Genomic DNA, 17,566 nt, shown 5'->3' with positions numbered 1-17,566 from the left:
TCCCAGGTCATATGGATTCTGCTAGCCCAAGTCCCACACCCTGATCTGCAAAGGGGTGCCAAGGACTTGGGGCTCTGCATCCGCTCTGCAACCACGCGGCCCACAACAAACCCACAGTCAAGACTCTGGGGAAACGTTGAGCCCAATTAAGTGTCCTAGAGCCAGAGAGAGAAACTACCCTGGAAACAATTTTAAGTGCAACAGCTGCTTGAACTTTGATACTTGCTAGAGAATCTCTCAGCACTGCTGGGAAAGCCAGCCTTGGAGCTTTGCAGCCTGAATCAGCTCTGAGAAAAGAAAGCAACTGGAGTCCTGACTGCAGGACTGAATCTCACCTCTCCAAACCCCTGCCTGACCTCCAGGCTTTCCTGGCTGAATGCAGAAAGAGAAAACACCCAAACGCCCCTCCAGAGAAGAAGGGTGTGCAAAGATTTGCATATTTACCTTCCAAGTGCCCAGGCCCACAATGGGCATCTTGGCTTTGGTACTGAGCTCCACAAAGGTGGCCATGGTTGGTGCAGAAATGATTCTGAGTGAGCAGGTAGAAGTCTCACGTCCTGCTTTTTGTTGTTGTTTTTGATACCGTCTTGCTCTGTCGCCGAGGCTGGAGTCCAGTGGTGCAATCTCAGCTCACTGCAGCCTCGGTCTCTTGGGTTCAAGCAGTTCTTCTGCCTCAGCCTCCTGAGTATTTGGGATTCCAGGTGCCCACTGCGACTCCTGGCTAATTTTTATATTGTTGGTAGAGACAAGCTAATCTCAAACTCCTGACCTCAGGTGATCCGCCCACCCGGCCTTCCAAAGTTCTGGTATTATAGGCATGAGCTAAGAGCCCGGCCACATGCTGCTTGAGAATGCTGGTGCTATCTTAAGGAGCATTGGAGGAGTTGGAGCCTGGCCACAGTAGCTTTCCTGCCATAAGCAAAGAGGAAATCCATCCCAGGCTTTTGTGAGATTGAGGATTATGTGAATAAATTATTAATCACGGCAACCTTGTGCAAAGTTCTCTCTTAGGTAACAGTATCATTGGAGTTTCTGCTTGTTCACCATGAGTCAACAAACTCAACACAGCTAAAAGTTGGAAAGTACGGAGGGAGAGAGAAAGGAAGGAAAGAAGAGCAGGGAGAGGGAGGGAAAGAAGCCTGGACAACATGGTCAAACCCCCTCTCTACTAAAAATACAAAAATTAGCCAGGCACGGCGGCACAAGTCTGTAATCCCAGCTACTTGGGAGGCTGAGACAGGAGAATTGCTTGAACCTGGGAGGTAGAGGTTGCAGTGAGCCGAGATTGTGCCGCTGCACTCCAGCCTGGGCAACAGAGTGAGACCCTGTCTCAAAAAAAAGAAAAGAAAAGAGAAAAGAAAGGAAGGAAGGAAGGAGGGAGAGAAAGAAGGGAAAGCAAAGCGAAGAAGGAAGAAAAAACAAGGATTTTTTTTCCCTGTGATGGTTTCCTCTGTGAAATGGAGTCTAGGGAGGAGAGGTGAGAAGCAGTGTTTCCATTTTAAAAGTTGCAATTGCAGGTTCAATGCAGCGATGGTCAAATCCTGAGCTGATTAGAGTCAGCTATAACTAGTTGGTAGGCAGCAATCTAGGGAACATGATACAGGCCTATGCCATGCTGTGACACACCATGACAGGCCAGGGCCATGTCACAGCCTCAGCTTCAACTTGCGGGTATTGGGTATTTCTGTCTTTTTCACATTCTTGTTTGTGAGGTGGGTTTGGTTGAAAATCGAAATGGACTTGAATCTCTAGGCTGTGGCTTATGACAACTCATAGAGGGCCATTGGCATGATATTTTGCACCTGTGAGTGAAATATCTTAAATTTCATTGATGTTTGTTAAATTATCTACTTTGACATTAATAATACATGCATGGGCAGGGCATGGTGGCTCATGCCTGTAATCCCAGCACTTTGGGAGGCTGAGGAAGGTGGATCACTTGAGCTCAAAGATTTCAGACCAGCCTGACCAACATGGTGAAAACCTGTCTCTGCTAAAAATCCAAAAATTAGCCAGGTATGCTGGCACATAGCTGTGGTCCCATCTGCTTGGGAGGCCTGAGAATCACTTGAATCTGGGAGGGAGAGACTGCAGTGAGCCAAGATAGTGCCACTGCACTCCAACCTGGGCGACAAAGAGATACTACCTCTCAAAAATAGATACATAAATACACCGACAAAGAGAGACTCCGTCTCAAAAACAGAGACATAAATGCACTCATGACTCATCATCTGGTGGCCACAGAGTCTCCTGGATCTGCACATGGGGCGCCTTATTTTCCCAGTGTATACTGGATGACGTGCAGGGCTAGTATTGTTGAAATAGTAAATCCTTAGGGACAGTCAGGCTAAATAACAGAGAGAGGGTCCCTAAAAGAAAAATATTTCTCTGGCAATAGAGCACTGCAATGGGAATACGCATGCCAGAGGAAACTATGTGTATATTTGGGGAATTAAAGGAAGACAAAATTTTTCAAGGGAAAAATGAGGATTATCTAATTGCTTTGAAATAATTAGCCTTGGCTACAAAGATCAATCATGCAAGTGTTAGTCTGAGGTTGGACAGGCAGTTGTTCAGAGGTCCTTGCAGAGTATGTTTTGTGTTGAGTTGCAATGGCCTTTGTTCAAGGTTGTGGTTTTTGCAGTCTTTTGTGGTAATTTTGGTTTTCAATTGTACAACCATTAGAACCCTCCTTTCATGGTCTTCTGAGCTGTATTTGTTGTTTGCTTTTTAACATTAGTGACTCCATTTTGAATCTGACCATTTTTACATGATGCACAGAAAAAAGAAATGTGTATTATTCATAATAATATTCCTTTGAGAACCACTTAACTATGATTCGGTGAGGAGGGAGATCTTTTTTAGATAACTGAGATTAAGAAGGTATATCGATTAGCTGTTTTCGTGTAACAAACCAACTGGTTATAACAGCAACCATTTATTTGCTGGTGATTTTGTGGGCTGGCAGTTTGGGCAGGAAGCAGCTGATAAGCCAGTCTCAGAACCACGTGGTGTCAGCTGGGTTTCCTCACCTCTGTGGGCTTCACTGGGGTGGACTGGGATGTCAGGGAAGGCAGGGGCCCCTCTACACATGTTTTTCATTTTCCATGAGGCTAACTTGGACTTGTTCATAGGGAGCAGCATTGTAGGAGGCCTACTTTCGGAATGTGTCCAATGTCACTTCTGTCACCTTCTATTGATCAAAGCAAGTCTCAAGGCCAGAAAAGGGCCAAGGAGTAAGGGAATAGATTCCACCTCTTGAGAGGATTGGTTACAGGGAATTTTGGCTAATTTCTTTTTTTAAAGGTAGAGTCTCTCTCTGTCACCCAGGCTGGAGTGCCGTTGCACAATCTCGGCTCACTACAACCTCTGCCTCCCGGGTGCAAGTGATTCTCCTGCCTCAGCCTCCTGAGTAGCTAGGACTACAGGTGCACACCACCACACTCAGCTAATTATTGTATTTTATTAGAGACGGGGTATCACCATGTTGCCCAGGATGGTCTCAATCTGCTGACCTTGAGATCTGCCTGCCTTGGCCTCCCAAAGTGCTCAGATTACAGGTGTGAGCCACCTCGCCTGGCCGAATTTTGGCTATTCTAAATCAACCCCAGAAGGTTTCATAAGAACTTTGATTAGCTCCTTTCTAGCTTCATGAACTTACCAATCTATTCCTGGTTTTGCACCTTTAAGAAACTCTTATTTTTAAATCTGATGAATACATGTCCATAAGACGCTTTACTTTGTTAAAAATAAATACATAAAAAATTGAGAGAAAATTATTTTGTAGAAGAAAAATGAATGAGGAGTAGTGTCATATTTCATTCTCACATCCATTTCTCTAAGAAATGGATCTGTCCTTCAACGTCTGCTCCTAACCCATACTGTTCGAATATACATGGCTGTTGGCCATGGTCTGGGGATTATTTATAATCAGCCACAAGGGGTTACAGTGTAATGGCTTACAATTTGGTGGGGTGGGACCACGGACTAATTGGAGTTTTTTGTTTCAGTCCTCATAACTTGTTTGAAGCTGGGGGCTTGGCTGTCCACCCTTTGTACTTTGTAGTCCACCAAACATCTGCCCAGCCACCACAGGGACTTTTCAATCTCATACTTACACTTGCTTGATTTTTTGTGGTATGGACATAGACACTTATCAACATGAGATAGCTTCATTTGAGCCTGCTCGTCTCCACACGGATGACTGAACAGGCATCAAACAGAAGGGTTAAAAAATGACTAGGCTGAGTTACACTGATGACAAGATGACCTTCTGTTGAAAAAAAAAAAAGAGAATAGACAAGTGATTATTAAGCTCTTGTTAGAGTTAATTTGGCGGGGGTCGGCCCTGGAGGGACAGTTCATGACTCTGGAGGTGGTGGCGCCTTCTTGACTCAGGTGTGATGGGTCCATCCTCTATCTGCTGTCCGGACTGCAGTCTCAGTAGTTAGGAGCACTAGGTAGGGTCCTTCCCAGGCTGGTTCAAGCTTCCTTTCCTTCTACCCTTGGATGAGAACGTGGTCTCCGATGCTGATGTTCTGGAAACGAGAACGAGGCCGATGCTGATGTTCTGGAAACTCCAGGGGCGACGCCTGTGCTAGGAGACCTTTAGTCTTAAGGGAAGAGAAGGTAGAGGATAGAACAAGCATATAATTTTTGAGGAACTGATCCTTTGTTTCAAACGTAGGGATGTCAGCAGGGGAGTGTAAGTAGGGAATTCCATAGAGCATTTCATAAGGTGACAGGCCAATATCTCTCCAAGGGGCAGTCCGGAGTCTTAACAAAGCAATAGAAAGACATTTAGTCCATGGCAATCAAGTTTCTAAAGCTAACTTCAGTGGTTTTTTAGAGTCTGATTCATCCACTCTGGTCTTCCTGAGGAAGATGGATGCCAAGGGGTATGGTGTTCCCAATGTATATTTAGTGGCTGGGCTCACTTGTTAATGACATGCACAGTGAAATGGGTTCCATTATCTGAATCAATATTTTCTATTAGTCCAAATCTGGGTGTGATGTTTTCACTTAATGCTTTAACTACATTGCTGGCAGTTGCACGTGAGAAGGGGATTGCCTCTACCCAGTGGGTACAGTGATCTATTATTACTAATAAGTATAACAACCAATTGGAGGCATTTCAGTGTAATCAATCTGAACACTTTGAAATGGTCTCAGCCCTGGATTTCTTCTTCCAAAGGGCCATTTACTTAGAACCTGCTTATTAGTTTTTTTACATATTAAGCAACTATCTATAATTTGTTTGGCCAGGGTGTGAATTCTTATACACTCATAAACCCAGAAAACTGCATCACACATTGCTAGGGTTTCCCAGTGGGTCCCTTGACATAATTGAGACAGACTTCCCTCATGAGAGGTTTTGACAACATTTCCCTTTGATCTGGTAACATCCATTTCCTTTCTGCGTTTTATTTAGCTCCTATTCTTATCAACTTCTTTTTTTCAATGGAAGAGAAAACAGGGGTTGCAGTAGTAGAAGGAAGGCATGGAGTTAAATGGAAGAAATGGCAACTTGTTTTGCTATTTGATCTGCAGGATTATTTCCTCGACTTGTGAAAGGCAAGTCCTTTTGGTGCCCTGGGACATGTACAATAGCTGTCTCTTCTGGCAGTTGAAGATTGTTGAGGACAGGAGCATCAGTTCTATTTGAACTAAATCTTGGCCTGTACTATTGATAAGACCCCTCTCCATCCAAATTTTTCCAAATGTGAGTGCCACCCCCAAGGCATACTTGGAGTCAGTACAGAGAGTGTTTTCTTGGTTTCGTAAATGTCCTAAAGCTTGGCTGAGTGCAAACAGTTCACACCCTTGGGCAGACCAATTATCAGGCGACCTTCCTGATTTTACTTTTTAAGTGCCTTTCCATTAATCACTGAATACCTATTATGTCTTTTTCTTTCAATCACCTGGGAGGATCCATCTATGAATAAGTGCTGTCCTGTCTTGAAGGGAGTTTTTCCTAAGTCTGCTTGAACTTTGGAATGGTAATTAATTAGATTCAAACATGCGTGCTCTCCTTTTAAGTTTGGATCCCCCGTTAAAAAGCCTGCTGGATGAACTGCATTATTAGTAGTTAATATTAAATCATCTCTTTTTCCAGTAAGATAGCCTCATATTTTAAAATTTTCGAGTTAGTGATCTGCCTCCTTGCTTTTTGATTTAATACAGTTGTAACTTGGTGGGGCGTCGCCTGAAGTCTCTGGGGAGTAACCTAAAACCTCAGTTGGAGGGACAGCACAGTCTGGAGCATGGCCTGAAAAGGCTATGGAGTAACCTGAAACCGCAGCCAGAGGGACCTGAGACAGGAACAGGAGGGACGGGATTGGGGGCGCAGAAGGAAGGAAGATGATTTAGAGGATCCCATGGGTTAGTAGGTGTGGGTTGTCTAGGCATGGGAACTCTTTCCCTTTTAGAAATATTGGCTTCTGACTTTCTCCCTCCGGAGTCTGAAGGGTAAAGGCGAACTCGTCCCTGCCGCCAGCAGAGGGCGGAATCGATGTTTCCTGAGAGACAGGGCTCTTTTTATTAACATGTTCGATTAAGAGATGACACGTCCGTTCTTCATTAGATTTAAATTTTGGCAAGAAAAGTGAAGACTTAACAACAGTATTTTATCATCTACTGTTTTTGTTTTTACTTGGTTCTCTTATTATCTTTTCAAGACTTTAGCATAAGCCCCAAGGGGCTATCAGAAGGAATTTCATCCTCTCTAGACTCTAGTTTTCCCGTCTTACTTGAGATGTTCCCCATCTTAGGGATTATGGGAGGGGGCCCAACCGCTCCTGTTAGAGATTTCCACCCTCCCCCTTCCGGGAGGCTGACTGAGGCTTTGGGGAAAGGCTCCAACCACACCTGTTTGGATTTTCTACCCTCCCCCTTCCTCTTTGTCTCCTCTGTCTGTTCCTGCCTCTAGTTGATAGATGGCAGCAGGAGGCCACATTCAAGACTCACTCACTCCACACAACCACCATACTTAGTCTCATTCGAAATGTAGCAGGACGAGCCGCCAACAAAACTCCTCAGACACCCAAATAAAGAAGGAAGGGGTTTATTCCGCCGGAGGTATCAGAAAGACTTCTGTCTCAAGAGCCGAGCTCCCTGAGTAAGCAATTCCCGTCCCTTTTAAGGGCTCACAACTCTAAGGGGGTGCATGTGAGAGGGTGGTGATTGATTGAGCAAGCAGGGGGTACGTGACTGGGGGCTGTGTGCACCGGTAACTAGGTCGGAACAAAACAAGATAGGGATTTTCACAGTGCATTTCTATACAATGTCTGTAATCTGTAGAGAACAGAACCAATTAGGTCAGGGGTTGATCTTTAACTACCAGGTCCAGGGTGTGGCATCGGGCTGTCTGCCTGTGGATTTCATTTCTGCCTTTTAGTTTTTACTTCTTCTTTCTTTGGAGGCAGAAATTGGACATAAGACAATATGAGGGGTGGTCTCCTCCCTTAATACACTCTCAGCCTCCAACTTATCCCGACCACCTAGAAAATACTTTGTCACCTTCGCGAAGTCTCCTGCCTTATTCCACGCACAAGAATTACCTGCTCCTCTTATTGCCGAAGTCTTGCAAGGCTCTCCTTCCCGCTTTGCTGGGAATCCAGATTTATTCCTTACAACAGGTGGGCCGTGATCTCCCTCACGCTAGGGGCATGGTAACTAGACAGTAGGATGCATCCCCTTTGGGTGGGGTGACTGTAGGCCTCCCTCCCAAAGGAGAATATTTGAGCCCCAAAGTTGGGCACCAGAACTGTTAGGAGTAATGCTCAAAACCTTAAGGAAATTAAACACTTGAACAAAGGATTCTTAGCAAAGCAATTTCACTTCTGCGCCGAGGGGTGCCTCCTTGGCCAGTCGCCATGAGAGCACACATGAACAAAAGGGCAGGAGAGCCTCTATTCCTGACGCAAGTACTGCCCCTGTACCCTTCCTCTATTGGCCAGGGTCGGGTTGTACAATTTAAACTCATTCTGGTTGACTAAACATTTGATTTTTTAAGATCAGGTGGGCATGTAAAAAAAAAAAGCAGAGAATAAAGGGGAAGGAGTGTCTGTAAAGAGCTCAAAACTTAGTCCTCCTTCGAAATAAGGAATGGAATGTGAGCTGCTACTGATAAAGCCTGGTACTGTGGCATGCATAGGCATCTAACAAAGGCAAAAAGGGAAAAAGGAAAAAAGGTGGAGGGGTTATTATGAATTAGAGAATAAAAGATTGATCACATTATTTGAAGAGAAACCTCATCATATCCCGCACATCCATCCATCCATCCATCCATCCATCCATCCATCCATCCATCATCTAACCCCAATCCATGTATCTTCCACCCACCCTTCATTCCATTCATCCTTCCATCCTTCCTTCCCTATTTCCATCCATCCATCCATTCGTCCATCCATTGTTCCACACATTCCATCTATCCATTTACACTAGATATTATTGAGGCAGGGGAATATAATAATTAACAAAACATGGAAATCCCTTCTCTCATAGAGCTTACATTCTAGTGGGTAGAAGCGGTAAGCAAGCAAACAGCAAATATATAAAATATATAACCTATTGATAAACAAATGCCATGGAGAAGAAGAAAACACAGAAGGCCAAGAGGAAATATCAGAGGAAATGGATTAATTTTAAATAGGATATGAAGAAGGGCCTCTCTGGGAAGACAATAAATCAGCAAGGAAATTAGAAATACGAGTCAGAGAATTATTCTAATACCTGAGGGCAGAGCATCTTGGGCAGTGAGAATAGCAAGGGCAAAACCCTGAGGCACAAGTACCTCTCCTGTGTAATTTTTTAGTAACGGTCAAGGTCCTCTTGGTCCCACCAACTCTAACTTATCTGGGGGTTGACATTTTTGAACTAACAAAAGTGCTGGAAGGCAACACTCTAAGATTTTAAGGGTGCAAAACTTTCATGAAGTTTCTGGGAAAACACAACAAATGAAGAAAAACAAGTGAATTAGATAGAATTTAAAATTAAATATAATCAAATTCCACTGCATTGTACATTCAGAATACGTATTTTCAAAAATCGAAAGACTTGTTAAATAATAATAATTTGAAATAAAAGTGTCTTTTTCATTTGGTTTTCCCAGTGGATGTATAAAATAACTAATCGAGGTAAATCTGTTATTTTTTAAATCCTTAATGCCTTTCTAGATTGTAAAAGTTCATTTCTTATCGTGGAAATTTTGAAAATTATGTAAAATTATAACAATAATAAACTTGTTGCGAAACAACATAGAAAATACTCTGTTACACAAATATTCATATCTTTCTAGATAGATTTTCCTTTTATTTCTAAGTTTTGTTGGTTTGATAGTGAAAAAGGCTTATTTTAATTTGCTTTATTACTAATCTGTACAATTTTTCATGTCATTTAATGGTCAATTTTTATGTACCAACTTTCTTTTGGGCATCTTAGATTTCTCTTATTGATATGAATAAGCTCTATTGATTATAAGAAAATTGCCTAATGGTTTTGTCCAGGTCTGTTTACTTCCTATTGTTTGTTTCTTTGTTTTTGTTTTGAGATGGAATTTCACTCTGTCACCCAGGCAGGAGTGCAGTGGCGCAATCTCGGCTCCCTGCAGCCTCCGCCTCCTGGGTTCAAGCAATTCTCCTGCCTCAGCCTCCTGAGTGAGATTACAGGGGTGTGCCACCCTGCCTAGATAAGTTTTGTAGTTTTATTGGAGACTAGGTTTTGCCATGATGGCCAGGCTGGTCTCAAACTCCTTACCTCAAATGATCTACCCTCCTCAACCTCCCAAAGTGCTGGGATTACAGGCGTGATCCACCGCCACTGGCATGTTTTTGTATAACTGTCTGTTCAGAGTTTACATTGCTCTAGTCATGAACGCTCATTAAAGCAAAAAAAACAAAAAACAAAAAAAAAAATTATTTCCAACAATCTTCACTCCTCAGGGTTCTTTCAAATTTTAGTGAAAACTATTTTCTGCAGAAGCTTCTTTGGTCTGTACATTTTTAACTATAATGTACAGTTAAATCTCACAATAATGCAATAAGTAGGGTCCAAATTTAGTTTAATAATATTTCGTATAGCAACAGTCTCATTATGTTGCCCAGGCTAGTCTCGAATTCCTGGCCTCAAGTGATCCTCCTGCCTCAACCTCCCAAAGTGCTGGGATTACAGGTGTGAACCACCAGTCCCAGCTGGATCCAAATTTGTAATCATGTAAAATGCAGAGTTGTTGCAAGGTTGTTGAAATGACTGGAGCAGCCCTGGAAAGTCAGGCATTAAGGAGTTTGGCTGGGCGATCCAAATCCCTTTAGGTCCCAGTTATAGTTTGGCATCATCTGGCCAGCATTTGCCAGATCTCAATTCAATACAACAGGGGAAGTCTAGCCCTCTGGACTACCTGGGCCCGGCAGGACAGTCACAGTGATTCCACAATCTCCATGGTAGTTGCTACCCATCTTTCTAGCCCTCTCTTAGACAATGAGGGAAAGAATACTTGAAACATAAGAGCCTCACTCTTGCCTCCCTAGTTCCCATGACAAGCTCCCTTCCTTTTCCACACTGACCTTACTTACCATCTTCCTCTCTGTGGTTACTCCCCTTCCTTTCTCTTCATAAGGCAAATTCCCTACATTATCATAAGACTTATTTAACACACGTCTGTAGTGTATACCTTAGATTCTCTCCCCATAATGGCAGCTTTGGTTTAGTTGTAGAGGATGGTGGCTTTATTTCCGACCAACTGGGACAAAATAGTGAACAAATTTTAGGATGGATGCCTTGTATTTGTTACAGTTGTGACATTGAGGACCATGAGACCTGCAAGGTTCTCATTACTTGAGATATAAATACTGAAAATATAATCAGATTACTGTCTGATGAGGTGGCACTTGCCTGTGATCCCATCACTTTGGAAGACAGAGGCGGGAGGATCACTTGAGGCCAGAAGTTCAACACCAGCCTGGGCAACATAGCAACATCACAAGATCATGTCTCTACAAAAAGTCATTAGCAGGAGGTCGTGGCCTGTGCCTGTGCTCTGAGCTACTCATGGCGCTGAGGCAGGAGAATCATTTGAGCCCAGGAATTGAAGATTGCAGTGAGCTATAATCATACCACTGCACTCCACTCTAGCCTGGGCAACAGAGCAAGACTCGTTCTCTACAAAGACAAAGATAAACTTATTCTACAGAATAACTAAGAAGTTGCTTTTTACAACACAGCATTTCTTCACATTAGCTTTTTAAATTTACCTCAGTTTGGTTAAATTCAAGTGAAACAAACAAACAAAAAGCCACATAAAATAAACCCAATCATTTTCTCCTATAACCTAAGCTTTTTATCAAGCAAGTCATAATCACAGTCACATGAAGAAGAAAATTTTCACCAAATGCTCACTAAGGAGATATCACTGTGCTTTGCGTTGAAATTGCTTCCTGTGTATCAATTGTATACATTTTATATTTGTTTTAAAAGCACCCAGTCTATGACATTGTGTGTGGATGTGAACACATTTTCTAAAAATACAAAAACGTGGATGGGAAGTATAACAGGCAAAGGTCTGGCCAGGAGAAAAGAAACTGTGCTAAGATTTTTAAATATTGGAATTTTGATTCAAATAATTGGTTATAATAAGTGATCACTTACACGTGATAGAACAGCTGGGCTATCGAAAGGAGAAGATGAGGCAACTCGGTTTAGCAGCAGCAAGAAGAGATCCTCGCTCCTAAGGAAGAAAGACAAAGAAAGGGTGCTGCTCCCTCAAGCCAGAAGCTCTGTCTGGTGGGAGTTAGAAGCAAGGTGGAGGCTGCCTGGAAAAAGCTGGGCCCACAGAGGAATGTGCCTTCTACTGGAGATGCCACTCAAGGTCAAAAGACAGGGAGAGAGGGAGAGAGAAATGCCTGGCTCTTCCCTTCTCCAGCCCTTCAAGCTCCTAACAGTACCTCTCACTGAGCAAACCCAGGGGAAGTTATAACATAGCAAAGAAGCCTGGGAATGCAGGTGTACCTCCCAGCCCCAATCAGAGGGTGAGGGGACTCACCAATTTAGGATAGGCATTTGCCTCTGGAGCAAGAGTCAGGGGAATGGGGATCGGACGGGCACAAAGTGGTCCTCGACTGTATTGGTAACCCCTAATTTCTTTAATTTTTTTTTTAAGGTTTGGAGACAATATGGCAAAATGTTAGCATTTGTTTTTTGCTTTTTTGTTTTGTGACAGAGTCTCTCTCTGTCACCCAGGCTGGTGTGCAGTGGTGCAAGTCTGGCTCACTGCAACCTCCACCTCCCAGGTTCAAGTGACCCTCCCACTTCAGCCTCTCTAGTAGCTGGGACTAAAGTGCACACCACTACACCCGGCTAACCCTTGTTAACATTATAATGTGGGCGACCAGAGGCTCATTACTTTATTTTCTGTACATTTCTATATAGTTGGAATATTTCATAAGAAGCGATTATTATAGGACAAACAGAAATGTTCCAGGTTAATGGCAACAGTAAGCATCTTTACTGTTTTTCCACCCTGTTCCCCAAGGAAATGTCACATCTCTCTCAGTGAACAGTAGCATCTTTGTGGACTTTGCAGGCTGTGCCATTGACTCTTTGGCATAATGGTGTATTGAAGACAAGGTGGGAGAGCAAGACAGGGAATGAGTGGAGACAGGCAAGGGGGAAAGGTGGCAGGAAAAGACTCAGTAGGAAGAGGATGACCATCGATCGCTGTGAGCTCTCCTGGAGCCTGCCTGCCTTTGAAACTTGCTTCAGTCACTTACTACTGGGGTGGCCTTGACAAGTTCCTCCTCTCTCTCTCCTAAGATGTTAATAGTACCTACCTCAGAGGGGTTATTTTGAGGATTCAGTGACTTCACCCACAGGAAAACACTTCACATTGTGTGGGCACATAGTCCACTATCAATCCATGTTGGTTATGATCATTATTTTTTTATTATTGATCTTTACATCCTCAGTGTTGGCAGAGTTCTTGTGCTTAACAAACATTTGTTCAGATAAGTGGAAAAAATTGTCATTTGCTTATTCAAGCCACGTTTTTCTGTGATATTCTGATCCTAGTTGCACATATAGAAATACATGTCTAAAACAGCACCTCGATTCTGGTCTACAGCAGGACGAAGTTCACTGTGATCTCAGATAAGCTTGGCTAAAATAGGACTTGATGGAGATAGTCACACTTCAGCGAAGAAAGAGAATTCCCTGTGTAATATCACCAGGAGATTCAACCTCAATATTCTGCATCGAAGGGATAGTCTTCCAAATGAGAGGATCTGCAGAAACAAACAAAAACAGAGAAACTGTGTTCCATCAAAGCAACAGCTCTGGTTCAGAAGGTATTCTTTTCTGGTGGACTCTATGGTATCTGTGCTCTCTCAGCCTCCTCCCTGCAAGAACACAAGAAGGGTGCTCACACCTTGACCTTCCCTCAAACTGATACGAGGGCTTTACTAGGAAGGAGGACAGACAGTGACCAGGGCACTGGAAACAATTCGGAATGACAACTCATGGTAAGCCTGGTGTCAGGTGAGGCAACTGACAAGTCTTGTCCCAATCCACTGTCACAACATCATGAGGTAGGAAACACCAGCAGAATTTACAGCTTGGGGATTGTTATGAGTATTAAATGAGATAATTGCACCGGTAAAGGGCTCAGGACACTGGCACATTCTCAGCTAAGGTTCAATGGATGTTAGCTGAGATGAGTATTATCATCCTACTTTATAGGTAAAGAAGCCAACCTGGAAAAACTAGGAAATTTATCCAGTGTCACACAGCTAAGAAAACAGTGTTAGAGTTGGATCTGAGTCCAGGTGGACTTACTCCTGAGCCACCAACCCATTGCCTCCGCCGGAAAAGATGTTCATTGGAAGGTCAGTGGTTCAGTTTTGGGGAGAGTCCCATTTTATGTTCACCCTTCCTTTTTACACTAAGCAGCTGCTACTTTGTTAAGCACTGATAAAAATAAGTCATTATAAGATGAGGAAAGGCTGCTGTGATACTAAGGGTGGGCAGGATAGATATGGAATATCATGACATGAAAGCTACGCTTGAGATACTGAAACCATTTTTAAAAGCTGAAAAATCATTTTGGCTGTAGAAACATTGGAAGAAATTCAAATTGTCATTGAATTGCAGACCTCACAGTAATAAATGGCAGACAACTCTCTTTGATATATTTAATTAGATACATTAATCATAAAGTATTGATTGTAAAGAGATGATTTAGGATTCCCACCTAGCCAGAGTGAAAACTTTCTTTCAACCACATATCTGACATTTAAAGTAGAGTTACCGCCACCTCCTTTAAGAGGATAAAGAGATTATTTAATCCAGCCTCCCCGGCCTTCTTGCTTGAATGCTCTAAACACAATCCCACCTCAGGGCCTTGGCACCTGCTGTTATCACTGCCAAGAATGCTCTTCCCCCAAATATGCATATGGCATAATCCTCACAGCAAAGCCTCCCTTGACCCACCCCGTATAAAGGATCCGTCCCACTACCACCCACCACTTCCTATCCACTTTGCCCTACTTTATTTTTCTGTCTAGCATTTGTTACTGTCTGACACATAAATTTTGAGTTGTTTTATTTCTGTTCTGTCTTCTTCCCTCCCTCCCTAAGCACGTGGAGGCAGCAGCTTTGCATAGTATGATAACCCAAGCATCTAGAAAATGCCTGGCACATAGAGGACCACTGGATATTTCTTGAATGCATGAAGAAATGAATGCTCGCCTCCTGCCTATCAACAACACACCTCTTCTGTTACAATTCTAGCTCTACATCCAGAAGTTCAGACAATGAGCAGCAATTAGAGATGTGTCCATCACAGTGATTCCCAGGCACCCCAATATTAACTTTCAGAACTGCCCCAAAATTGTATTTGAAGACACAAGTAGTCCCAGCAGCCTTCTAATCCTTTTAACTAACTCTCTACCAGTTTAGAAAAACTCCTGGCAATATTCCTAGTTAACTCCATGCCACTTACTGCAACCCAATACAGGCCCTCCAGTTTCTGTTGAAGCTGAGTATCGTTGCCATCTCCTCATCACTCAATTTAAAGTCAAAGACCTGGAAAGATAGGAGTTCCAGTACATCATCAGTAAGACCGTTACTGCTGTGGCTGGAGACTGTCAGTCATTCTAGCAGGGAGTTCTAGCAGCACAAACGTGTCACAGGTGTTTTTCCCGTTATGTCCACGGGATACAAATTTTTCTCTAAATTAAGTCCTACACAAAGACCGCAGTATCTGTAGTGCTCCGTGTTCCAGGGGAGGGAGACCAGGCTCACAGGCACTGAGCCCCAGGTGTGCACAGGCCCTGTGCTCCATGATGCGCCCTTCTAGAAGACAGTTCTCCAAGGGCAGTTCACACCTCCTCTGCTGCCAGAAGATGAGCAGGGAGGCCAGGACAGTCTGCTCATGTGGAGGCCCAGGGCTTAGCTGCTCAGGGGCAACTGAGGGTCTTCTCAGTGGTGTGAGGCACAGCTGTGCTCAGACCTGACAGAGCTTCACCAGGCACTGTCCTCAGCATGTCCTAAGCCCATGGGTCATTCATCTCAGGTATACTGAGCCTAGCACCCTAGACTGGAAAATGATAGAGTGGTGGGAACGGAGGGGGCCAAAGACAGTGCAGGAATGAGCTGAGAATCCTGGTGAGAAGGGTCTGCCTCTGCCCCACCCCACTGAGAAGTACCAGGGCCGACCTGCCAGGACCTTACCTGAATGTTCTCAACAATGCGTGCCGGTGTCACAGACTTGGGGATCACAATCACATTCCTCTGGATATGGAAACGGATCAGAACCTGTGCGGAAAGGGGACATCATGTTTCCACTCTGCTACAAGGACCCCTCCTTTTATGGAAAGGAAGAATAAAACATCTCTGCAGCTCACTGTGGCTTCAGGTACAATCGCTGATACTGACTGAGCCCTTTGCAGCTATTAGACTTGTGCCAGCTCCCCGCCTCATTCTCTCCCTTCCTCTTAGGGACAACCCTGTGATCTTCATTTTTTAGAAATAAAGAAAGCAGCATGGGGGTCATAAGGCTGATCAGAGGTAGAGTTGGCATCTGTACCATATCCCTAGACTCCAAAGCCATGCTTTGCGACTTGGCTGTAGGGCCTAACAGGAAGCTGTGAGGCAGAAGCTGTCTTTGTTTCAGTGACAGCTCTTGTGTTTCCTGGAGGTTCCAACAGACTTCGAAGGAAACACTTTAGAGGGCTTCAGCTCCTATGTTCTTCCCCTTTAAGGAGTTACTTGAGGACAACACAAGAAATGAAACCTGAGACTGGAAAAAAGAGTTGTTGGATAACAAGAAAAATAAAAATATGGTACCTGGGCTGCGGTTTTTTTGTGCTTTGCAGCAATCTCCTTAATCTTGGGATCCTCCAGCAGGGAAGGGTCCTCTGGCTTGGCCCTAGAGGCAGAAAGATGCTGATGTGAACAATCACCATGGCTACCATGTACAGATGGACACCACTCCAATGAGGGTCTCAAGACTGATCATCAGGGCCTCTCCATCTGGGAGACAGGCAGGAGGACCTGGAAGCTTGGGTCCTTTCCCCGGACCTTGAAGCCTCAGCATTTTGCAAAGCCTCCTTCATCCTGAGGTGGCTGAACTGGAAATAGTCCTAGAGGGTCAAACACATCGCCCATGTTTTTGTTGTTGCTGTTGTTGTTGCTTTTTTAATTCCCATTTGTTCCCACTGTCATCCCATTTGGTTGTACCAAATGCATTACCTTACACACGTTTTTCTTTAGAGTGACTTATGGTCTCATACCAATATTTACCAAACATAAAATAATGTTTTTAAGATTATCAAGAGAAAGATCCACTGCTTAGAAGCCTCACCAAGGTCTATCTGGAGAGCCCAGGGGGCTGTAGGCTGTAACGGTGATGCCCTTGGAGTGGCAGTACTGGATCAGTTTCTCCTGCGTGAGGTACGGGTGACACTCAACCTGCAACAGCAAACAATCCTCATCACAGGGAAAGCTGGCTGGCTTTTTGAGTTGTTCATAGGGAGGGAGTTCTACACACACACAAAAAGACCACCAAGCAAAGGCCAAACAGCTGCCCACAGAGATTCTTGCTAACACACCCATGAGGTCAGCCTCATACCTCCCACAAGTGTCTTGATCACTGACCCCTGAGGTGAGACTCAGGGCATAGCATTGAACGTTCCTCCCAATGTTTAAGAAGTAATAGGGCAGGACCTTTATTTAGCCTTATAGTAAACAGAATTTACCTGGTTAGTCACTGGTTTATATTTCAGTCCAGGTTTGTTCAAGAGCTTCTCAATCTGGAAGTGGTTGAAATTGGAGATGCCAAGGGCTTTCACCAGCCCCTCATCCACCAGCTCCTCCATGGCCTGTCATAGAAAGGAAGACCTTTTGGGCAGCCCCAGAGGGACTACAGGGACTCTGGCTTGCCTTAGTCCTCCCTGGGGCAGAAATTGCTAAAGGATTCACCACAACAGGGTTAGTCGAAGCATTCACAGGAAGTTTCAGTCCAGGGCCTGGGTGCCCATCAGTGAATGTTCCAGTCCTACTGCCCCTCCCCAGCCCA

The 17,566-nt window shown here is 44.0% G+C and overlaps 1 protein-coding gene across 1 annotated transcript in view; it reads right to left on the bottom strand.

Annotated features, from left to right (window-relative positions):
- Positions 1-17,566, bottom strand: part of LOC105511383 (aldo-keto reductase family 1 member B10-like) — a 135,424-nt gene that overhangs the window by 13,501 nt on the left and 104,357 nt on the right. Inside the window, exon 9 of the mRNA XM_011941549.1 lies at positions 16,336-16,417. Within this exon, the coding sequence (XP_011796939.1) occupies positions 16,336-16,417 (82 nt within the window). The remainder of the gene's footprint in view (positions 1-16,335; positions 16,418-17,566) is intronic.

This window comes from Colobus angolensis, unplaced genomic scaffold, assembly GCF_000951035.1.
Source record: "Colobus angolensis palliatus isolate OR3802 unplaced genomic scaffold, Cang.pa_1.0 Scaffold2, whole genome shotgun sequence".
In the NCBI taxonomy this organism is placed as follows: domain Eukaryota; kingdom Metazoa; phylum Chordata; class Mammalia; order Primates; family Cercopithecidae; genus Colobus; species Colobus angolensis.
The sequence above is the reverse complement of the archived record's forward strand: the minus strand, read 5'-3'. Positions and strand labels throughout refer to the sequence as shown.